This window comes from Chondrus crispus, genomic scaffold (genome assembly GCF_000350225.1).
Source record: "Chondrus crispus Stackhouse genomic scaffold, scaffold_109, whole genome shotgun sequence".
Lineage (NCBI taxonomy): Eukaryota > Rhodophyta > Florideophyceae > Gigartinales > Gigartinaceae > Chondrus > Chondrus crispus.
Window position 1 is genome coordinate 198,302 of NW_005178937.1, and position 23,541 is coordinate 221,842.

General features: G+C 53.1%; 8 protein-coding genes; 2 read left to right on the top strand and 6 right to left on the bottom strand.

The window, feature by feature from the left end:
- Positions 1-10,148: 10,148 nt before the first annotated feature.
- CHC_T00001690001 (hypothetical protein) lies at positions 10,149-10,313 on the bottom strand. Its single transcript, XM_005712533.1, has one exon. The coding sequence runs from the start codon at positions 10,311-10,313 to the stop codon at positions 10,149-10,151; it is 165 nt and encodes a 54-aa protein (XP_005712590.1).
- A 30-nt stretch (positions 10,314-10,343) lies between these two features.
- Positions 10,344-10,457, bottom strand: CHC_T00001691001 (hypothetical protein). Its single transcript, XM_005712534.1, has one exon. It carries the CDS (start codon positions 10,455-10,457, stop codon positions 10,344-10,346), a length of 114 nt encoding a protein of 37 aa, XP_005712591.1.
- A 21-nt stretch (positions 10,458-10,478) lies between these two features.
- On the bottom strand, positions 10,479-11,084 carry CHC_T00001692001 (hypothetical protein). The gene has a single exon (XM_005712535.1). The coding sequence runs from the start codon at positions 11,082-11,084 to the stop codon at positions 10,479-10,481; it is 606 nt and encodes a 201-aa protein (XP_005712592.1).
- A 2,189-nt stretch (positions 11,085-13,273) lies between these two features.
- Positions 13,274-13,822, top strand: CHC_T00001693001 (hypothetical protein). Its single transcript, XM_005712536.1, has one exon. It carries the CDS (start codon positions 13,274-13,276, stop codon positions 13,820-13,822), a length of 549 nt encoding a protein of 182 aa, XP_005712593.1.
- A 51-nt stretch (positions 13,823-13,873) lies between these two features.
- On the top strand, positions 13,874-14,287 carry CHC_T00001694001 (hypothetical protein). Its single transcript, XM_005712537.1, has one exon. The coding sequence runs from the start codon at positions 13,874-13,876 to the stop codon at positions 14,285-14,287; it is 414 nt and encodes a 137-aa protein (XP_005712594.1).
- A 97-nt stretch (positions 14,288-14,384) lies between these two features.
- On the bottom strand, positions 14,385-14,558 carry CHC_T00001695001 (hypothetical protein). The gene has a single exon (XM_005712538.1). It carries the CDS (start codon positions 14,556-14,558, stop codon positions 14,385-14,387), a length of 174 nt encoding a protein of 57 aa, XP_005712595.1.
- Positions 14,559-15,110: 552 nt separating this feature from the next.
- CHC_T00001696001 (hypothetical protein) lies at positions 15,111-17,293 on the bottom strand. XM_005712539.1 is given in 2 exon segments: positions 15,111-15,916; positions 15,917-17,293. 1 exon segment carries the CDS (start codon positions 17,291-17,293, stop codon positions 15,917-15,919), a length of 1,377 nt encoding a protein of 458 aa, XP_005712596.1. The 3' UTR covers positions 15,111-15,916.
- Positions 17,294-17,354: 61 nt separating this feature from the next.
- Positions 17,355-18,408, bottom strand: CHC_T00001697001 (hypothetical protein). XM_005712540.1 is given in 2 exon segments: positions 17,355-17,745; positions 17,746-18,408. 1 exon segment carries the CDS (start codon positions 18,406-18,408, stop codon positions 17,746-17,748), a length of 663 nt encoding a protein of 220 aa, XP_005712597.1. The 3' UTR covers positions 17,355-17,745.
- Positions 18,409-23,541: the final 5,133 nt, after the last annotated feature.

Genomic DNA, 23,541 nt, shown 5'->3' on the forward strand with positions numbered 1-23,541 from the left:
GGGGCGCTACGCCCTCGTTGGCCGATCAGCGCGATGATGGGGAATCCCCGTCGTCGGACACGACTCCCATCCGAGGGAGAGGCATTGAGGGACAGTTGGGTAATCTACCGCTCGACGACCTCGAGCCGGCGGAGGACGCCACCACCCCGGCGTCTTCCCCCGCGCACGCTCCGGGACTGATGGATGCCCTGACCAGCGGAACGGCGGAGCGGGTTATATCTCGACTCGCTCCCACCCCCCCCCCAGGTAAGGGAGGTTCCATCGTCGAACCGAAAGGCTGCGGCTACTGCATCGGCGAGAGAAAAACGGGCACCCCGCAGTGCGCCGGGGGCGCCCGGAAATGCGCGCACACCCCCCCGAGCCGCGACCTCCAATGACACGTGTCGCGCCCGAGGGAGAAATGGCGTCCCGCCAAGATGGGCGAAGGGCAGCTTACACGATCGGGCCACGCTTGCTCCCTTGCGAGAGACACCCGAACCTTCCGCACCGACACCCGCGAGGCGAGCCGTCCAACAGGCCCTGTCGGAGGCCATACCGGCCCTTGCCGCGAGGTGTGCCTTTAACATCAGCGGCGCTGGCCTACCACCGTCGCCGGCCCCACCTCCGCCGCGTTCTCCGACCTCCCCGGGAGTGTTACCCACCGAGTACGTCGTAGAATCCCTCTCCGGGCATGCCGCCGGCTCGGACGGAATTCCGGTGTTTCGCGTTCACTGGTATGGCTATTCTACGGACGGCGACACCTGGGAACCAGCCCACCACGTTGACTACAATACTGTCGTACGTTACTGTCGAGGCAAGCACCTGCGGGTACCCGCTCGGTCACTATGGGACCGGCCCGACAGCGTCGGTATGCAGCATTAGCCCCGGCAGAAGAGGCCGCGGATAACGTCTCGTACAACGAGGACGGTGACCTCGCAGAAGCGAGAAGGACGGGATTCGTCAGTTCGAAGTGTCGAAGGGAAAGGCCGCCTCCCGTACCAAGGAGGGAACTCGCACATATACCGGGGTCATGACTCGCGGTGAAAGAGGATGCCGGATGCCTAACTCGTAGCCGAGGGGCTAATACTCGCTCGATCGAGGCATGACCCGCGGTTACGGCGGTAACAACTTATTACCTCGTTGAACGAGGGACCCCCCCTCGTCAATTCGAGGTTGTGATTCTTCCACCCGATGAGGTGCCGATACTCGCCCGCTCGAGGCATGACGCACGTTGACAGCGGTGTCAACCTACTACCTCATGCAACGAGGGCGCCCCTTTCCCCCCGTCAATTCGGAGTGGTGACTCCCTCCTCGACGAGGTACAACTACTCGCACGGGCGAGGCAGGCCCGCAACTCCGCCGGATGACCGCGAGGGTAGACCTCGCAAGTTCGAGACCGCGACTCGCGAGAGCGAGAGTGTAGTGCAATACCCGTCTCGGGTAGGGGGGAGGAAGGAAGTGAAAAAGGAAAAAACTGGATACTGTAGTCCGGGGTTGGGGGACACGCGTGTGCGACGAAGCGCACGATCATTTTAATTATTTAATTTTATTTACTAATTAGATCTAGAATCTAGAGCCGGGAGCTACTGTACTCGCCCCGGCGGGGCTCTATATAACTTAGCCCTTTGACCGAACAAGTCAATAAACCAACCCGAGTTGCCAGAGTCTGATATCGCCTTGGTTGAAGTCCGTCTTTCACAAGACATTCCCTTTAACTACAGATTACTTTATCCTTTGCGCTCGGGGGTCCGCTTTTTCCTTATCCATTTTTCCTTTGTTTCCCTATCCTAATTTCCCTTAATCTTGAGTTGGTCCCACTCTGTAGGATTGCGATCCGCAACGTGACGTCATTTGCCATCGGGCTTTTGTGTTGGTGCACCAGTGGTGCTTTTCTCAGTGTTGGTTCCATCGGAATCTGGTTGCGACCGATCCGTTGTTGGTACTTTGCCATCGGGCAGTACGACGGTGTAGCGCTGCTACGTTTTCTTCTTTCCCGACGGGCTACGTTGCGACGTCCCCGTCGAAGACCTTATCAAGGGTATAAGGTGTACAAGGCGCTCTTCGAGCATTGGATTTACGACCCATCGGACCAGGTTTACCTAAACATCCCTCCGAACTCGTCGACCAGTTGCCTTTACAAGTCTCTACCACCATTTACCGATCCCGGGCTGGGCCCTTCTCTTTGCCCCCCCCTATCAGGGATCCGAGCTACTGCGGGCCGCAAACCCGCTTAAAGAGGACAGGGAGCTTCGAACACTCCGTAGCGCTGTGCCGTTGGCAGTTGTTGTTTTTGTTGCTGTTGTTTGTGTTGGACCGTCGGACCTTGGTCTCTGCCTAACAGGCGCATTGCACTACAAAAGTGGTCTCCCGACCTAGAATTTTTGTCTACTGTGCAGGAGACCTGATCAAGAATTTTGCCTACGAAAGTCCAGGTCTGGGGACGCACTTCAAAAGTGGTCTCCTGACCTAGAATTTTTGTCTACTGTTCAGGAAACCCGACCTAGAATTTTTGTCGACGACAGTCTCGGTCTGGAGACACTCTACAAAAGTGGTCTGGGTAACGGACTCTTTTTTTATTTTCTTTTGTCTGTAACTTTTTTGCTGCGTAGGTCCGCTCGTACGAGCGATGTCAACAAGCGCACCCGGGGACGTCGGTCCCGGGGCGAGTAGAAGCGGATCGGCACGAGCGTCGAGGATCCCGAGGGGTCCTCGCACCCGGAGCCAGGCCAATACGGCCACGGACCCCGGAGATCAAGAATCCCCTACGGGGATAGCCGCCGACAAGACTGACCTCGACGAGAAGTTGGAGAAGATGAGCAGCGAAATTCGTGAAGAAGCGAAGAAAAATCTCGAGGCTGAATTAGCCCTCGTCCGGAAGCAACTAGAGTTGCAAGCATCCGAGTTCCACACCGTTTTGGGAGAGCTGTCGGCTCGAGTGGATCTCGTCGAGAAGGAGCGAGGTGAGGCGACCGACGGTCTGGAGCCGGAGGTCCTAGCCTCGTTGAAAATTTCGGTCAAGGACGCGAGGCGCGACGCGAATCAAGCCTTGGAGTCCTTAGGAAAACTTACAACAAGCATCGATGACCGATTCGATCGCGCCGCGCAACGTCTCAAGGACCTCGAGCAGGCCGCGGATCAAGCTCCGCAAGGATCGGACGACGAGCCGCTCCCTTCGGGTAGAGAGGGCGACCGTCGGTCGAAGAAGGACAAGCCCGCTCGGCAGCGGAGTTCTAAGTCGAAGCCCTCGAAGAAGGACAAGCGACGTGCAAGCAAGGGTCACTGTAGTGACGATCCCGAGAACCGCGACTCACAGTCGGAGTCGCTGGGTCCCTCCGAAGATGGTAACGGCGGTTCGTCGAACCATTCAGGCGATTCCGAACGCCGTTCAGAGGACGGAAACGCAATTTCGTCAAGCAACAAAATTTCCTCCAGACGAGGCGGAGTCACTTCGTCCGCCTCGCGGAGAGACAAGGACGCGGAGCCCGAAGATGTCGCAACGCGGCGCGGGCCGCGATGGGAGGAGTTGGAGGAGCTGAATCCGACCAACTACCTCATCAAGAAATTAATTTCGTACCGAACGTACCGCTTGCGGAACCCGCAGACATATTTGTCAAGTTCCCGGCGGACCGCCGTGCGAAAAATTAGGAGAGATATTCCGCCTAAGGTGAAGAAGGACAACACGTTCACAGGAGAGGACGGGGTCCTTGTGTTGGATTTTTTGGCAAAGTTAGTTCAAGAGTTTGATACTCAAGAAATGAACGAGGGGCAAGCGATCCGCCTGTTGCCTGAATTTTTAAGCGGCATCGCCTTGAGACAGTACACTTCGGTGTCTCAGACGGACGGGGCCCATCACGGAAAGATATCCGTTTGGCCGGAGGCCGTACAGTGGTTGTTGAGGTGTTTTGCAACCGACGAGGCGATCCGTCAAGCCGTGCTCGCATTGCGAGAAGTTCAGCAAAGACCGTCTGAAGACGAGATGGAATTTTATATCCGTCTGACGGACGCAAGCAACCGATGTGGAAACGTATATTCGATGGAAGAACAGATGACGATGTTTGTTGAAGGACTCGATTCGAGTATCAAGCCGATGGTATCTCAATACCGACAAGACAATCGGGACGTTTCGTTTTTGAGACTAGTTAATTACGCGAAGGCGCATGGCTCGGCTAGCCGCGCTAAGGACAAGAAGACCAAGAAGGTCACGATTCAGACGCCGTCGACGTTCAGGGCGGGGAAGAAGCCGAGGGCTTCTTATCCCGGTCGCAAAAGTCACGCCGCAGTCCATTCAGCCGAGTCCATGTCCGCGTCAGATGAGCGCGGTGCGCATGGAAGTAGCGAAAATCACTACGAAGGAGCGTTAGTAGCCGAAGGCGAGTTCATTGAGCCATCGGAGGGCTACGGACACGAGCACTACGGGGACAGCGGGTCGTCAACTTTACCCACGCCTGCATACACGACGGAGTCGTTTTCAGATCACACGAATCCCGTGATGATGTTTCGGGGGCGCGGCCACACGCCGGCGTCGCGCACTCCGATAGAAGACAAGGGTACGACGTTTCGAAGGCCAGGCTGGATGGGAAGGCCGCAACGTCAAGGAAGGCCGCCGGCCCGTGGAAGACCTAGGACGCCGTATCCCGTCAAGACGCACGGTCTAGTGTGCTATCATTGCTATGAAAAGGGGCACGCCGCGCCAACGTGCATTCTTTCCCTCCGGGAAATGCACCGAGTTTTGGAAAATTACGAGGCGTTGTCTCCGATGGAGAGGTTAGGGATACCATCGACGAGTTACCTGAAGGTCAAGAATTGGTTCGATTCGCAGACGGCGAGAACGCCGAGTGCTTCAACGCCGAGGTCGAACCAACCCTACAGAGGGCCCACCGCGGGGCCCGTGCCGTCGGATGTGAGAAGGATCCCGCAGCGGCAGGAAAACTAGAGAGGGGAATCTTGCATGAGTCCCAAGAGGCACAGGGTCGACGTACTGTGCCCGGGGCTCAGCCCGTTCCCCGTCTCTAAAGAAAAATTCAGGCCTCGAGGAGGAGGTTGTTGGATTGGTGGATAAGCCCAAAGGGCCAGCTCAAGTCAAGAAAATTTTGAGCCGAGCCCGAGATCATCCGCTGGAAGAAGTTCGAAGACCCTGGTACAGGGTTAAGCGAAGGGAGTGTCCCGAGAAGATTTTGGTGCTTGCGCGAAAAACCCACAAAGTTTACGCGGATATTGGACCAACAGTCGGATTGATGAGCCGGGTGTTGTCTGTTTTAGACACCGGCGCGGGACCAAACCTTGTGCGAAAATCGGAACTCCCAGCTGGAATAGAATCTCTAGTGTCCTACGGACCGACCCAAGATATCTGCGACGCGAACAATAGGCCACTCGGGACTCTCGGCACAATTAGAATGCCTGTGAGGCTTGGAAAATTTGTGGCCGCAGCCAAGTTTATTGTATGCGAAAAACTAGCCGTCCCGCTAATTCTAGGCGCGGACTACTGTGACCGGTTTGTGGAAGCAATTTATCCAAGGAAGAAAACGGTTGAGTTGGCGGATTTCTCGGAGGTTCCGATAGTTAGGCGGTTCTCGACGATAAAAGGGAAGAAGAATCTCGTCGCGGGAGAGGACGAGAATGATGGAAAGGGGGAGCGAATTTCCCCTAAGGTAAAAGTGGCAAGAGCCACGACCATCGAGCCAGGGACGCAACGCGTCGTGGAATGCACCTCGAAGAGGGCGGGCTTGGTGGTGGTTCAGCCGTACTCGTCGTTGTACGAAAGGCACGGGTTGACGTGCACGAATGGTGTCGTTCAGGTTGAGCCTGACAGGCCATTTCGTTTACTCGTTGCGAATTTTAGGACGTACCCTGTCAGGGTGCAAAAAGGCAAAGTGGTGGCAGAATTATTACCGCACCTGAGAGCCACGCTCGAGAGCAAAACCACCATTGGTGAAGTTCTCGGAATTCAAGAAAGGAAGAACGAAAATTTTCCTAATTCCCCCAAGACGCCTACGGGCGAGACAAGAGGCCAACCGTCGGAGCAAGCGCGCGAGGACCAGCCAGAAGAACGGTCGGCAGGGATCTCCGCGTCGGCATCTACGAAGCCGCAACGCAGGATTGAGCCGCCACCGCCGGACGTGGAGGACCTCGACCTGAGCCAGGTGCCGGAACGGCTGCGCGAGCGGTTCCGTCGGATGTTGAAGAAGTATTCAAGGATGTGGGATGGGACGCTTGGCGAAATTAATACCACCGTCCATCGGATCGAGTTGATACCCTAGACTCGCCCCATCGCACAAGCCCCGTATCGGACCGGACCTAAAGCGCGCGAAGTAGAAGATGCAGAGGTGCAGAAGATGTTGGGGGCAGGAGTGATAGAACCAGCGCAGTCAAAATGGGCGTCGCCCGTGTTGCTGGTGCCAAAGCCGGATGGGTCAATGCGTTTTTGCGTAGACTACCGCAGGCTGAACGCAGTAACGGTGAAGGACACGTACCCCTTACCGCGCATGGATGAGTGCATGGACTCGCTTGGTGACACCAAGGTTTTCTCCGCGTTGGACGCGATCTCGGGATATTGGCAGATGCCTATCCCTGAGCGCGACCGCGACAAGACCGCATTTTCGTGTCACTCAGGACTGTATCGCTTCTCAAGAATGCCCTTCCGGCTAACCAACGCGTCAGCGACGTTCCAGAGAGCAATGGATATCCTGCTCTCTCCGTTCCGTTGGAAATGCTGTTTGGTGTATCTAGACGACATAATAATTTTTAGCAAGTAGTGGGAGGAGCACATCGTGCACGTGGATGAAATACTTTCCGTATTGGAAAAGGCAGGTGTCAAGCTCAAGCTTCGCAAGTGCGAATTTTTCGTGGAAAAGATCAAGTACCTGGGCCACGTCGTCCGCCCAGGTACGCTAGAAGTCGATGTCGCGCGCACCGCCGCGTTGGAACAAGTGCGGTACCCGCGAACACAGACACAGCTCAGGAGCTTCCTGGGACTCTGCAATGTCTACCGCAGGTTCGTTCCGCATTATGCGAAAATCGCGCGGCCTCTAAACCAACTACTGAAGAAAGGACAACCGGTCCAGTTGGAAGAATTCGACGAACCGTGCAAGAAAGCTTTTCATAAGGTCAAGGACGCCATCTTGGCACCGCCGGTGTTGGCGCGGCCGAAGAAGGACCTACCCTACTCCGTAGATACCGATGCAAGCGACTACCAAATAGGCGCTGCACTATTTCAAACACACCCGGATGCGCAACGCAAACCCATCGGGTTCCTTTCAAGAACGTTAGCCGCAGCCGAGAGAAACTATTCGGTATCAGAAAATGAATGTCTAGCGGTAATTTGGGCCGTACAGACCTTAAGACCATATCTATATGGCGAGCACTTCGTCGTGCATACCGACCATGCCTCATTGAGGTGGTTGATGAACGTAACCGACCCCAGCGGGAGATTAATCCGATGGAGGCTCCGCCTCTCGGAATTCGATTTTGAAATCAAGTACAAAAAGGGAAAGGCTAACAGCCAGGCGGACGCTTTGTCAAGGTTGCGAACCGCAGGAGAAACCGTCGACGAAATCGACGACGAAATCCCTTGCTTTATGGCCGAACCGGCCGAGGGTACAGTGGAGGACGAGGAAACTATTGACGCGGCAGACGACATCCTCGCTCTTGAGGGGGGGACCGCCCCTGATCGCCTCGATCAATTCCAAGCTGTCACTCCGGAGGAGCTCATTCGCAGGCAAGCCGTCGACCCCTTCTGCAACTGCATCAAGGAAGAAATGGACGCCGGAAAGGTGAGAACGTTCAGCACGGAGACCGAGGAACTCGAAGGAACTCTATGCCGTACCGCAGCAGAGTTTGTACAAGTGGTAATACCACAATCGTTAAGGGACCGCGTCCTAGGGTTGAGCCACTACGCAAAATTGGCAGGCCACCCGGGAGGCAGGAAACTTTACAAGACTTTGAGAAGATATTTTTATTGGCCTACGATGGCCCTAGACTGCTATGCAGTCGCGAAGAATTGCGCCGCATGTGCGCGGGAAAGGGTGAAGTTAAGAAAAAACACGAAGGAAATGAAGCTGTTCACGCCCAAAGCGCCGCTGGAATTTGTCGCCATCGACATCCTCGGCGAGCTAATTACAACTAAGCGAGGAAATCGGTATATTCTCGTGATCAGCGATCGATACTCGAAACTGGTACGGACCGTACCGTTGAAGAAGATATCAGCTGCGCACATCGAACAAGCCTTCGTTCACCATTGGGTATTCGTGTACGGACCGCCGGTCAAGCTGCTGTCCGACAATGGAACACAGTTCACGGCCCGGTTCTTTCAGAACGTCTGCCGAATTCTTGGCATACGCAATGTGTTCATGACTACGTACCACCCGCAAGCCAACGGCCAAGTTGAGAGATTTAACCGCACGCTGACTTCCGCGTTGCGAAAATACGTGGAGAGCATCCCAAGGACTGGGACTTATTTAGCGACGCTGTGACGTTCGCCTACAACACACAAGTTCATCGAACTACGAACATTGCACCCTTCGAGCTGGTGTTGGCTCGGGCGCCGAGAAACATTGCGTTACAAGCGCAACCAACTTTGGAGAACTTCAGCTCGTCACGAGCATACTACCTGAAATGGCAGTCGTGGTTGGAGAGCCTAATGCGAAGCGCCGATAGAAGTTTGCGAAAGGAACAAGCCCGGTACAAGCGAAATTTCGACGCACGCCTTCGCAAGCCGCAATACGAGATCCCACCGGGGTCCCACGTGTTCCTCCGGAAGGAGCAAGGCACGGCTAGCGAACCGAAACACAAGCTGACACAAGTCGCTACAGGACCTTATCAGGTCAGAAGATCGGACCAACATACGGTAGTCATTGCCATTGGCGATCAGGAGGAACGCGTATCGCAAGACAGGGTGGAATTAGCCCCAAGCCCAATGGACCATGCGCCAATAACTGGCCTACGTCAAGTGCTACAGTTCTTGGGAGAGCCGGAACTAAACGAAGAAGGAGAGGTACGGGAGGACGACGAACGTCCTCACACCCGTGCGCCTACGTCAGGGGACCAGGATAATTCAGTCGGTCAAACGCCGACAGCGGAGACACCTCCAGGTCTACGAGAGTTCGGAAAGTCCAGAGATGAGGATGAGCCGCTGGCTCTTCGGAAGGGGGAACGACAGTTGGACACGCAGGAAGAAGGAACTGAGAGTCAGGAGTATGTGATCGACAAGATCGTGGACCACGGCTACGACGGGGACAAATTAATTCTCAAGGTGGAATGGTACGGTTATACGCCCGAGGACGCGACGTGGGAGCCCATTGAGCAATTGCCCCGCAGCGCAGCGGTCACGTATTTCCGAAGGAAAAGATTATCCTTGCCCGCGCAGATCGCGCAAGCGCAATCAGGGTAGTAGTAACCAAGAATTTCACATGTCAGTGTCAGTGCGGTAATCCGCGCGGGGCATAGCGAGCCGACCTGAGGGTCGAGAAAAGGAGAATGATGAGATGGAACGAACCAGGTGAGGGGCCTTCAGACAGCCAACCCGCAAGTAGAAGCAGCGCGCGCACGAGTAGGATGAGCGTCGCGATGAGATACTCAGGTCGGAAGTCGCGTAACGATGTGCCAAGCGAGACAAGGACACTGGAAGACCGGGGACATGGACTGGACAATCCACCCTTTTTCACTCTTACCTTCATAACAGTTCGGTCTCGTTTTGTTTTATTTGTGATTGCTTTTGTGTTGTTTTATTTCGTTTTATTTTTGAGATGTTAGGGACACGACCCCGCACCGCGGAGGTCGGTCAGGAAGTCTATGAGGAGTCCAAGGAGGACATTGAAGAGGCGATAATCTTCGAGATCAATTCCGCCTTTGACAAGGTTACGGCCGACGCCCGCGTTGCGGCATTCTCGCCATTCAGGGCAAGGCCGAGGAGGAGCAAAGAGACGCACGAGATCATGACTCTACGACGGGTGTTCCTACGTCATAGATAGAGCCAGAAGGAGATGAGGCACTACGCACATTTGGAACACACACGCACAATCGCCGAATGCCCGTGAAATTACGAATGGGATCAGTGGCCCACAAGCGCGTGAAATGTAATTTATTTGAGGATTTAATGGGTGTCGAAAGCGAACTATTGAGCGAGCGGTATCAGAGCGAACGCCAGCCTTGTCAACTCGCTTCGAATGTGTTGATCAGGCTCGACAAGCCGTGAGACGGGCGTTTAACAAACGAGAGAATCCCCAAACAGGGACAATGTCCATGCCTACTTGAGATTGAGAAATCGCCAGAGGGGATGCCGTCCAAATGGGACGCCCCTGTTGGTCAGACGGTTGTGATCGACACACTTGCGAACACATTTAATCACGCGCGACCTACTTATGCGTTTATCAGGATAACCCCGCTTTCGTTTCTGTTTTGTTTACTTTTTCTTTTTTTTTGGTGTCGAGGAAACCCATACGCACATGCCGACGGTATGGCGAGTCGTCAGTAACAATTCGCATCGCGAAATGAAGCTGCGCCGGTCAAGGCGTAGGCCTGTTGTCAACCGACCAGCGAGGAAAGGTGGACGTTATCAATAACTTACAACAAAGAAAAAAAATGGATCCTCGATTGTAGTGACAAGATGGAACTTTGTTAGAATTTAGAAAGTAGCGAAAAGGAGAAGAGGAGGAAAAGGCAGGGCGACAAATGAAGGGGGAGCATGAGTTGTAATCGGTTGGAGAGAGGACGATGGTGAAGGAAAATGGGGACTCCCCACGATCAGGAGGACGAATCAGTGTCGAGATTTCGACTCGGACGCACGAGCCGTGCCATTCTGAGAAAGAAAGGGGAGGGCACTCGCCAAACAGGGAACGAAGATTCGCGTAGAAAGACAAGAAGGGAAACTCGCAAACGCCCGAGGAAGACGGAAGTGATAATCGATGAAGTACGCGAAGCGCCGTGACGAGAAAAGCCTCCACGCTTGTTTTCAGTGGGCACTCACGGTTCGGCCCTGTAGACCAAGAGGTACACAGGAGAAGGCTAGGGTTCTGTAATACGCGATCGCATGCCAAAAACGAGGATCGCATTCTGTGGTAATTGGTACCAAGGGCAACAGCCCTCCCCGAGACCGGATGCGTCTGTCGCATTTTTTTTATTGACGTACAGGGACTGGCGTTGTCAAGGAGACTATTGAATTTTTTCGATGGGGATCCCAGGGAAAACGTTGCGTAGGCGCGAGGAAGACTTAGGAGAATGTACACCGCCCAACCCTGTTCACTGTCGGTGATAAGGGTCGCCAAGGGCAGACTACTGTACTCCCTAAAGGATAAGCGGATGCGTCAGAATTGACGAACGGGTTACCTTCGGACCGAGGTAGAAGGTGTGGGAGATGGATGTGGCTGATCTACAGCTGCGAGAGACGAATGAGAGGGGGGTTCGGGTCGGTGAAAGCTAACTAAGCGAAGACGAGGACCTCGTCGTGATTACGTCAGAAAAATGGACGAGAGCCTCAGGCTGCGAAATGGAGGCGTACTCAAACGCTGTATGAGAAGGGCCGGCGAGCAGGAAAAAGAGGGATGGACCCTATGTGGAACTTCCGTGACGCGATGAAGGCAGACGGTGCTGCCGTAGGTGATAAGACGCCGAAGGTGATATGTCGAGGGGTATACGCAGGCGAAAGAGGTGCGTTGATACGACGTCGTACGCAAAGTCCCCAAAAGGGATTAGCAGCCCTGTGGCTCTGCCGGAGAGGGGAGAATGAAAAAAAATTGACGTCGAGGTTGAAGCAACCGTGCGGGCAGCTCGGAGAGGATCGCCGCGAGGAGCTCAGAGGATGGAGAGAGACAGAGAAATACTGTCGCCCGTGTAGTGGTCGACGACAAAACTGGAAGAGGACGCCTGCCGCGAATAAGAGGAGGAAAAATGGAGACCAAGGAGAGACCCCCGGGATCGAGGGGGGATCGAGGAAGGAGATATGGGAATGAGGCAATTAATGCGCACGGGCACGCGGGCGAGGCGAAGCGGGAGGAAGTGGTTGATGTGAGAGGCGACAAGCCCAGTAAAGTATGCAGATGTATATGGGATGTTTATTTGATGTCTATTAGATATTTTTGGATATATTTTGGATGGGTCCTGGATGTGTAGGAGATGCTGATCGGGTGACGGCCTGATACGTGCTTTAGGGACTGGATGTCCAAAGGATGCCTGAAAGATGATTAAATGCTGATTGGATGGTTTAAAGATTACTTTTAGATATTTATAGCATGAGGGCCACCACAAACTGCGTAGCTTTAAAGCATCTAAGAGGGGTCAGAGCATATTTGAGGCATCCATGAACCACAGCAAGCCCTACCGCTCCAAGCCTCAATTGCTAGTCGCGGCCTCTGCGATCACCCGCGCCTGTGGCTCGGCGGATCCCTCACAAATTACAGTTCTGCACCAGCTCGGCGACGCTCTGCATGCATTCGAGGAGTTGCAGTTCGTAGTCAACGAGATCAAGCCCAGCACTTTTACCTACACCGCGCGCGACCGAACCTCTGCCACCACCGGCGGCCAGCTCGATGCCGACACCCGCGTCCGTTTCTAGCACGAACAAGGTGCGCGTGCCATCTTTTCAGCTGTTGCCAGTGCCCTCATCAAGCTGCCGACCAGGATTGGTCCTCTTCGTCGTCGCGCCGTCGACTTGCTCACGGCCACGGGGAGCGCCACAGGCCCGGTCGTTGTCATGTAGGCTGCCAGCAATCTCCGCTCGCCTATACCAGCGCTGAAGAGGCTCACTTGGTCTGATTCGGACCACGGCAATTTTGAAGCGGTGTGCGCCATTATTACCTTGGCCGACGTTTCCAACAGCACTATCGCTGAAAGAGCGTGGCGAAAGACTAAGTCGATTTTTTGCTGGGTACTCGCGTCCGACAAAAATGCAAGCGCACTGATCTTGCCTACGCTATTGTCCAAATTGTCCAGTCCTTTCCGATGCATGCCCCACCAGACGATAGGCTGGTGGACGACCTGCTTTCTTTTGATCTTCAAACGCCTACGTCGAGAAAAGGGTGTGCTGGTGTGGGATGCGCCCTTTTAGCCTCCGTGGCAGCTCCGCATCTAGTTTCGAGGGGCGCCAAACCAACCGATGACGTGGTAAGTGCACGTTGACGCAGTTTGAGAACCGCCCCAACATCGACAGAGCGTGCAATGTGGGCTGTGTTCATGGCTCGCGCTCAAGTCACAGCTCGGCGGCCACCGTAGTGCCGACTTCTCAAATACAGAAACTTGTGAGGCGGGACATAGTTTCCAAAGAACCAGAAGGCATGATCAACAAGCTCACAACACTGACATGATAATGGATGAGGAAAACGTAAGCGTGGGGGTATCTGACGAGATATTAGAAGATGCATTGGTCCAAATAGCGAAAACCGCAGGGCTAGAGCAGGGTCTTGTGGACGCTTCAATGGCTGTTGCGAGCTTGCTGCGAATGTGGAGAATGGCATTACCGACTGGTGTTTCAAGGATTGTACCGCGAACTTCTGCCAGGTTGTTACCAGAAGTGTCATCAGTGTCCGGTGTTTCGGCCTTGGTAGACGCAATTTGGCTAGGTTTACTAAAGAAATTGGATCCATCATTGTCATCCTCAATCTTAGAAAAGCTTCTTCCTGGTCTCTCCGAAGAACCCGACTTGCGCCTCTCCGCTGCCCTGCATGTGTACAGCACATTGCTGCTCAAATACGGCCGTCAGAGCATGAAAGAAAATGGACTATCGCAGCAATACAGTTCTGTGTCGTCGACTCTTTTGAAACGGGCTCACGAAGTGTTGGATGTCTTTTCGCACTTCGTTCATATGGGCGGCGTGAGAACTATGTCAGCCATAGTGACGGCGCTACCGAGATATTGATCTCCGCTTTTAACGGCTGTTTTGCAGGAACTGCTAATAGCAGATTTAGCGATGACTACAAAACACTCTGAGGAAGCTGTTTTACGAACGTTTACGTGTTTGAAGTCTGTCGAAAAGGAGCTGTTTTCGATTTTGGGATACTCTGCCGCCCTTTCCGTTCTTATTGGGAAAGTATCATCTGGTGAGTGCAATGTCCTGGATGCATTATGGTGTCAATGGAAAATAGATAGCCTGGTGTTGCTACGGCCTCATCTTGCAACTCAGAAGCCTGCTTCTTGTGACACAATTTCGGATTGCATTCGACGGCGAGCTGGATGGGGCTCAGTTGCGGCCCAGGCTAGCTCAAAACAGAAGAGGCTGTTTCAGGGAAGCTCTCTTGAGGAGATGGTATCTCTTTGGAAGGAAGAACTAGGGTTCGCCGGGGAGAGGGCAGGGAGGGAGCTTGGAGCCGTTGGAGAGCAGTGAGAGAAGAGGCGGTTGGGATGGCGTGATGGAGGGGGGTGTTGGGGTGAGGGAGGGAGGAGCGGTGTGTTTCGGGAGATGAGATTAGAAACGGAAGTTTCTAAAGGCCTGGAAAAGAAGGCGTTTGATTGTGGGAGGGGCGGGCCAGAGCAGAGACGGAGGGCGGGATAAGGTGCATTGTGAAAGGGCGGTACGGTGGCGAAGCGGCCTTACGTGGGGGAAGCGGAGCGACTCTGATAGCTACGGAACTGTCTGGAGATAGCGGCTGGGCCATTCGAGCTACATCCTGCTAGTGGCCAGGGTCGGGGGAAGGTAAAATAAGTTGCCGGACACTTCCATCCTGGTGTCGATCGTGTCGACAACATCCGCATCTTGCTGCACGAGGTCCTGCATTTATGGCTCAGGATCCTCCAACCAAAAGGCGCCTGTCTCAAATGCAACCACAGCCACTCCATTGCATAATATTTACCCAATCAGGATGGTTAGATCCAGCATGAACTTCCAATACTGTAGCCTGGGTTGCCAAACTCAGGGCCGTTCATGCCCCGTCTCCTTCCACCCTAGTAGAAAAATCAAAACATTTTGGAGCGTAATTTGAGGGCAATTTGCTTATTGGTGCCATGTACTGTAGAGCACGTGACGCGCACTCACCTTGCCCAATGAAAGCGCAATATGAGTGCATGCCAGCCACCCTGGAATTACCCTCCGATCCGACATCCTAAACAGCATTGGAAACCCCGTTTTGGAACCAGCGTTTCGGGCCTGCACTTGTTCTCTTTTGCGTCCAATATGTATGTAAATGCAGTGCAATGCGAGCTCGGAGTGCTTCTTAACCGCTCCCATTTACATCGTTCTACTATCTGCATCACCGCCTACTATCTACATCACTGCACGCTACCAACCTCCAGACATCCTCCGCCCGAACCCGCCACCGACCTACACCGCTCGTCCCCAACATAATATTTGATGATAATGCATCATCGATGCCATCGCCTTCGCGGGCTCCCTCTGTTCGACAGTAGCATTCCCATGACGACATTCTTGTCTTCAGAAAACATAATGGCTCGTCGCAACGTCAAACTCAACGCACCCCTTCCCCCCGCTTCGGACCATGTCTTCCGGCGTGAGCAACACGCTGCGCCCATACCAATCGCAGTAAAAATCCAGATCCTCCTCGCTGCCTCGTGCCTTCTAGTTGTAGCACGCCAGTCGCCCGTACTTGTCGTCGGATCCACGCTTGGCTCGACGACATCTGGACCTTCCGACGCGTCTTGCATCGCTTCTCCGGTATCGCCCTCCGTTCTGACATCCTCGTTGGATGTCATCGGAATATGTAGAGTCGCGGTAGCATCGCAGACGTTGTCTGTGAAGGAATGATAGGGGCTACCGCCTTAGGTGCAGTCTTCAGTTCTTTTAAGTTGCACATCCGGTTGGTCCTCTGATTCTTTCGTCATCTGCACATCAGCATCATCAGCATCATCAGCATTGGAAGGATCTCTCTTCTGCCCATCTTCTTCCATATTTTGACTTTACATCACACGGGAGACGGAACCGTGTATCAACGAATCCTTTCAATATTTTCGGAGTAAAGTTTTCGTTCTACAACAAGTACTACTACCGAAAATCGCACTTTCACACTTTCCGGACGAGGAGCACACCTTCGCGAACAGTCAACATCAGTTGTTCTACACGCTTATCATTTCTCACGAACTGCGCAAACTCATGCAAACTTTGACGGACAGGATCGTTTTCTTCGTAAACAAGGGAGCATAACGCGTTACCAGCCATGATGAGGTCGTCCTCGTTGAGCAAGTTCAAAGCTGCTTCGTAATAATGCCTGTAGTTGGTCTTATCTGCATCCAAAAATACGATATCAAATTGCTCTCCAGTATGGACCATGTCGGTTACTGCCTTCCTCGCATCTGTCTCAAGCAGCTTCACTTTGTAGCCATTCTGGGCACTCTTAAAGCATTTTCGAGCAACAGCAGCTGCAGCGTTGTCTGCTTCAATCGTGACGACTTCTCCAATTGAAGGAATTCTATCTGCAAAAGCCAGTGCGGGGTATCCGGTGAATGTTCCAATGTCAAGAATCCTCTTGTCACTCTTACTTTGTGCGACCATCTTCAAAAATTGGCCTTCGATGGGACCTACCATGCACGGAGCGAAAAGTTTCGCCGCCTTTGTTTCGTTGGCAATGTTGACGAAGTCGGCTGTCGGAGGGGATGTCATGGCATTTGCATATTCTTCGGCGCCCGGGAAAAACAATGTGGAGTGTTCGAAAGCAGGGGGCTTAAGTGTATCACTCTTTGTTGCAGTTGAAAGCACGCTGTTTAAAGAAGATGATGTCTCACATTCATTGCGGCTAACTTGCTTCTCTGAGATCCACTGATTGTATGCTTCAATGTTGCTTTGTCCCTTTTCTCCGTTGCTCTCCGAGGGATCAGCGACTGAATTTTCAGACATTGCAGCATCAGTCGCTAAGCTCCCTTTAGGAACAGCATGGGCAGCATGTTGTTTAACAGTCGATGGATCCTCCAGACCGACATCTCGGCAGTGCGGCTCAATGCCGAAACCTTCCCTAGGGTATTTTTTCGCAATGTTCTGGTACTCAATCAACGTGCTTTCCATCCTTTCTCGCGTCAATGCGTTCAGGTATCCGCACTTTCCAATCGCACCGCGTGGTATCGGGGCACAATGGTTGCCGCCTCGCTTTTCCGTCATCTTCACCTGCGAAGACCAGAGGGAGTCTGGATTCTCAAGGATGTCATGCCGCAGTGAGAGTCCAACTGTACTCATCACCTTAAGAATCCGGTGAAACTCTCTCTCCGTAATCCACCCTTCTAAGAATGAAAGGTACGCGCCATAACCCATACCAATCGAAACTGCATGACCATGAAGGAGACCTGCTTGAAGTTCGAAACCGGGCGACCGGGTGTGCCCGTACGCGTGTGGACGGCACTGATGGGTCTCCCATAAGTTTCCGTACTCTGAGCGGACATAGCCGTCCATAGCTTTCGCGATGATTGATTCGCTGAGAACATCGATATCAGAACCACGGTCACATTGCTCCACTCCAAACTTGGTCTCCACCAGACGATTTCCGGCAGTCTCCAGCGCTGTGAAAAGAGTAGCGTCTTTAGTGACTGCCATCTTTATGATTTCGGCGATGCCATGACGAATCTATCCGGGCTCTAGCGTCTTGAAGAATTGTCGATCAGTTAGAGTAAGGATAGGGGGATGATACGCACTGAAAACATTCTTGTATCCCAACCCATCACAGCATGTCCGATGAGAAGGCCCAGCATCAATACCTGACACAATAGATGTGCACAACATTACGTAGGGAGTATTCCTGTGATAAAGAGCACAGGCGAATCCGCCAATATCAGCCATGAAACCACCGCCAACCACAAGGACCGGTTCATTCCGAGACACTCGCTTGCCCTTGAGATCAACCAGAATCATTTCAACTCCTTTTCAACGCCCGAATCCATCGCAATTCCCGGTACTGCTTTTGCTTCGATAATTGTGCCTATCTCTGCCTTCGATTTTCCTTCTGCGATGTCGTCCTCACGTGGTTCTTTCGCGGCGCCGTCATCAGCCGCAATTCTTAACAGACGCTTTTCTTTTGCGCCGGTATCCACGGCGGTCTTTGCGAGTCCATCAACGGAATCAGATTGAATAGCGGTTTCCACTTCAAATGCAGCTTGTACCGCCGCTTGATTACTGAAGAGATTGCTCTGTGTATCATTATCTGCCTCAGCCTCAGCCTCAGCCTCATCCGCCTTTTCTGCCGTCTGTCCAACGTCTCCCTTGGAATCAACTCTAGCTCCCTTGTCCCCGGGGTGGGCGGTGGCTTCTGCAACGTTTTCGCCCTCGCCGCTAGCCTTGTCTGTCTCATGCTCGTCAATATCAACCTCCCCCTCAGCCACATCCGCGGCGTCCGCATACGAGCTAGCGGCGTTATCCTCGCCATGGGCCCCATCTGACGGGGTGTGCAAGCCGTCCTCATGCTCTTCGGCATCCTCGTGCTCACTGTCCTCCTCGTGCACCTCCTCTTCCACCTCGGAGTCCTCCTCGTGCACCTCCTCTTCCACCTCGGAGTCCTCCTCCACATCCCCCATATCGCGTCTCTTCGTCTGTGGGGTTCCTTCGACACTTTCCGTCAAATCAATTGTATCTCCCCTCTTCCCATCCTCATGTTCACTCGCGCTGTTCGCGTCGTCCTCATCGACGTCTTCATCGACAACGTCGGCCACGTCATCGTCGTCGGCCTCGTCGAAGCTATCCTCCGTCCCGTCGACATCGATGGGGTCCTCTTTGCCCAGGATCGCGTCGGGGTCGCGATCGACGTCCGGAACGCGATGTGGCCCCGAGAGCGGCTGGGATGCGTGCGTGTGATCCGGGTCGGAGACGACGTCGACGTCGAGGGGGGCGCCACGGTCAAGCGAGACGTCCGCAGACACGCCCTTTACGTTGGAGACGACTTCGGGCGGGTGGAAGGATGCGGCTGTGATGGGAGTGATCGCGGGGTCCTCAGACGTATCCGCGTGGACATGCGGTGGTTCTTATGACACGAGGCTTTCGGTCGCAGTCGATTGCTCAACGTTGCCCTGCTCTGCGGCATCGGGCGGCGAGGCTTCTTGGTCGGGGACAGCTGCCTGTTCTGGCATGGCGTGAGGGGGTGGGAGACGGGAGCCGTGACTGTTGCGGTTTGAGAGGACGGCGGTTCCCAAAGGGAGTCTCTTGATCCATCCAAAAAAACATCAAAAACGGGGGAAATTTGAGAAGCGCAAAAGGACGTTTGAAGACAGGACAGCTCGGATACGTCTACGCATGTCCGACCCGATCACGTCTCCCAACTAAGGAGCGTGCCTGCGTGAGCTGTTCCTTTGCCAACACATTCTAGCCAAATGTCATGAACAATGCAAGATGTGCGGGCACTAATAAATTACCCCAGTGCCCGGAAGCTTTCTGTTTCATTCATTGCAGAAGGGCTTTTACGAATGCGCGCGGCTACCCACTTAAGCAGCAAGACTCTCCACTATCTACTCGACAAACTTCCTCCCTCAGCACTCCCGCAACCTCCTTAACAACGTCTTCCTCCCCCGTCCTTTCACACAGCACACACTCGAGCAGTCTCCGCGCCACGCTCGCGAACAATCTCTTCTTCCGTGCGCCCTCATGCAACAGGATCAAGCTCGTGAACAAGCTACACACAACCAGCAAGACGTCTCCCCAATCCACGCCGTACGAATCTTCCACATACCTCCTGACGACGCCCTGCGCCCTCCTCCACCTGGCCTCGACAAAAGCGTCGACGGGGACGGCGGCAAGGATGTGGTCGTATCCGGAGAGGCTCTGCACGACCTTTGCGACGTCGTACACGGCGTCTCCGGCGAGCGTGAGGGCATCTCCCTGTGCGCCCCGCATATCGATGAGGGCGATGCCGCCGTGCACGCGAGCGAGGACGTTGGTGGGGACGGGGTCGCCGTGGATGACGCGGGCAATCAACCGATCAGTTCTTTATTCATGAAGAAGAGGAGTTATTTGCCGCGACCCATAGTCATACAAAATGAATGACTGCGTAATGTACCATTCTACTTCTTGGTGTGACGACGAGGGCGTTTGAATGATGTCGTCGCCAGAGGTGCATTTCCTTTGTTATTTCGTTTGCGTTTATTACGCACTCGGACCGACGGCTGGACGTCCTGGAGATTATCGCCTCCATCCTCAAAAACCCCTTGACCAAGATCACCGTTTTCACGACACCCAAGGATCAACCCCGGAAGTCGGTTGTAGACACGTCTTGCGTTTTTACCCTTTGTGTTCGCGGTAGGGTGATGTACTTTAAGATGTGAATCTTCGTCGAAATGTCTATCACGGGATGTTCCTCGACCTGCCTTAACACGTTCACCATCATGGACCCGACTTCTTGAAGCATCTTCATGATGAATGTTATTACTATCAGTTCCTTGCTCGAATTATGTACTCCGTTGAACTCGGTCACCATGAGAATCACCTGGCACTGGTTCAGTCCTTAAGATGTGACGGTGGTCGTCGTCGCACTGCTGTGGACTCATGTTTCCTTGCTCCCTCTCACCGCCACACGAATCTGATGGCATTTTTGATTTCTTCTTCCCGTAGATTTTGTCACGACGCAGAACCTCTTGGATTATTGCATCGGCGGCCCACTGATTATGGGCAAGCTTCAGGTCTGGAATGCGCTTCTCGAGATTGTTTCGGAGCGTCGCCAAAGTCCCGGCGTGCTCATACTTTAGATCCTTGTAAGGAAACTTCCCCTTGGGTAACTCCATGCCGAACTTTCGGCTCCCATACAACACAAGACGAACCCGTTTGAAAGCACCACGGATCGTCGAATCTGACAAAAGCTGGAAATCGTCACCGCTTTTCTCCATGTAAGAGAGGTATGCGTTGTTGAACACCTCACGTATGGGTCGCTGCGACCCGATTGTTCCATTTTTCCCCACGCGACGCGCTTCTCTCCTGGATGGTTCCATGAGACATCCGTCTTCCTCTTTGGGTCCCTCCATTCTACTAAGAAAAAACAGCAGAATCGAAGTTATGAATTTACTTCACATGAATGATGACAGGAATGAAGGCAAGAAATCTGGATAAGCTGCTGTGGAGAAAGCATTTATGAAGTGTTTCGTTTCACTCGAAACGAAAGAAAAGCGCCCTCAATGGCATTTCCCGCTTTGATGAGGGATCAAAATTTGTTTCGTTTGGTTCTCATTATTCAGAATTCTCTACCCCAAATTATAGCCAATGCGTCTTCCCAAGTCCACAGTAGCTGTCATTTCGCCACCCTCCTTCCCCCTAACACGTAAGCCTTGTCTCTATTATGAATGAAAACGATTTTACCGGCCACTCGCCGAGAAGGTATCTCAAACGTAGACGGGAACAAGTGCTTGGCATCATTCGGACGCGCGGCGAATTGTATGTACGTTCCCGAAAAAGGAGATTGAAAGAGTGGAAACATGAGAAAGCTTCAATAGACGAATCTTCCTCACAGTCGAGTTTTGCACCACACTTTTCCGTGAATGAGAGCAGCACAGGAGAGATTGACGAATGGACTGAAGAGGTATGCGTGGAAGAGCATTCGCCAAGTGTCGAAGACTCGTCTGAGTGGATGATCAGTGAAGTGCCCGAAAGACAAATTGACAGGTACGATGAACTGCCGCTGTCTGAGATGGAGACGTCATCCCATGACTCAGAAAGCACCCGAACCGAACGTTTAGCTGATACAAATTGGAATTTAAAGGAGTCTGAATCCAAGGGAATTTTGGAACTTCTTCATGTTCTGGAATTGGGCCAAGCTTCCACCTGATGTATACGAAGTGCTTTGCAGACGTCAATTGTAAGGACACGGTTCTCATATGACGTGCTTATGAGACATATCAATAGAAGAGCGGATGTGCCTAAGCACCACGTCCCAATGTGTCCACGCGGACATTTCGCTGCGACTAGGTCTCAGTCTCGTAGAAATACATGTCCAAATGCCGATTGCAGACAGAGGATCGGATCAGCACGATTCTGGACGAGCAACGTCTCTGACTAACTAAAAGCTCTCTGCCGCGAGGAATATTCTTTCCTTCAGTTTCAGAAAGGATGTCAGGAAGCCCATTTAGCAATGAGTTTAGAACCGGTCGACATTTTTTCTGACTACTACGACGGCGCTTTGTTTCGCCGAATGTTTCGTAAGCGCTTAGGCACGTGGGATCTAGACGGTGAACTCTATGTTTTCATGGTCATGTCCACAGATGGTTTCGAACTTTGTGGTACAAGTGAAGGAAAAAGAACCTGTTGGCCTATCATCTTCAAGCTTCTGAATCTGAACTTCTCACATCGCGGCCAGGCTGCAAATGCTCTCGTCACCGGTTTTATTCCTGGTTCACATAATCCTGAGTTTTTCGAGAGCTTTTTAGTCTCAATTGTGGACGACCTCGTGAACCTGGAAAAAGGAATGGATGTGAAGTGTTGGGACGGCAGAACCCGGAAGCTCTTCGCATTCGTCCTTTTTATCACTGCGGACTTCCCCGCCGCAAGCAAGCTTTTCGGTTTTATGGGACACAGAGCAAAACTTTTCTGCCGGAATTGCCACAAAAAAGCCGTCTTTGTATGCGGCTCTCTGTACGCTGTCCCTGTCAGATCGGAGAGGTGCAGTAAAGAAGCTGTTGGAGGGAATGGCATATGGGAAGATCAGTGTTGGATAGAATTAGAATGCCCAGAACGGAGAACCTCTTCTGAAACGGCGTCCGTCTGGCGACAGGAAGACACGGTTCCGCGAGCTACGGGGATCAAGAAAAGACCCCTGATCGCGCGCCTTTCGTTGGATTTCGTTTTTTCCTTACCGTATGATCCTATGCATCTCTGTTTGTTGGGTTGGGTTCGGCACTTGGTGTTCCTGGTTATTGGCTCCCATAAGCGCCATCAAGATTTGCACACGTCCTACATCTTGACCACAAGTGAGATTGCTCTCGTTAATGTTGCACTGTCTCGCAACCACAGAGGAATTCCGCAATTTTGGGGCCGTCCACCAACAAGCTTGGGAAATCTTAACCATTTTCGAGCTGAAGATTTCAAAAACTTTGGACTTTACTTCGCCTCCATTGTGTGGCATTCAGCGGCGTTGGACAGAAGACAGCAGACATTGTGGCATCTAACTTCCAAGATGCTGACAATCGTTCAAGATGCGTCGCCGCGGAGAACGGATTCGATTCAGCTTCGCAAAATTGTACAGAAACTGCATGCACTCTTCACAACTGTGTTCCATGAAAGCAAGCGGCATTCATTTTGTTTCACCCCCACCACTCATGCCATACTACACCTCTAGGAAATTTTGAGAGAATGCGGTTCATTGCGAAGTGTCTCGCAGTTCTTCATGGAGCGCTTTGTTGGGGAGATGGGGGGAAGAGCAATGTCACGTAAGCATCCAGAGACGAACTTGTTCCACAAAAGCCATACCCTTCTGTGCCTGAAGTTGCTGTCTGGTGGAATCCATCAGGGTCGAACTCCGAACGGACCAGTCTCCTCTTTCTTCGAGACGCGAGCCAGTCATGCGGGTGTGGAGACAAAAAGTGCTGGTCGTCGCGACCAGGCCATGGCGTTCATCCGGGCAAACATGGAGGAGTTTTATGCGCACTGCAGGCTAGGTGGACTAAGGCTTCACAGTAAAGTGAAACTTTTACGGGAAGACGGCGAGTTCACGATTGAAACAGCTACGGAGTTTCGTC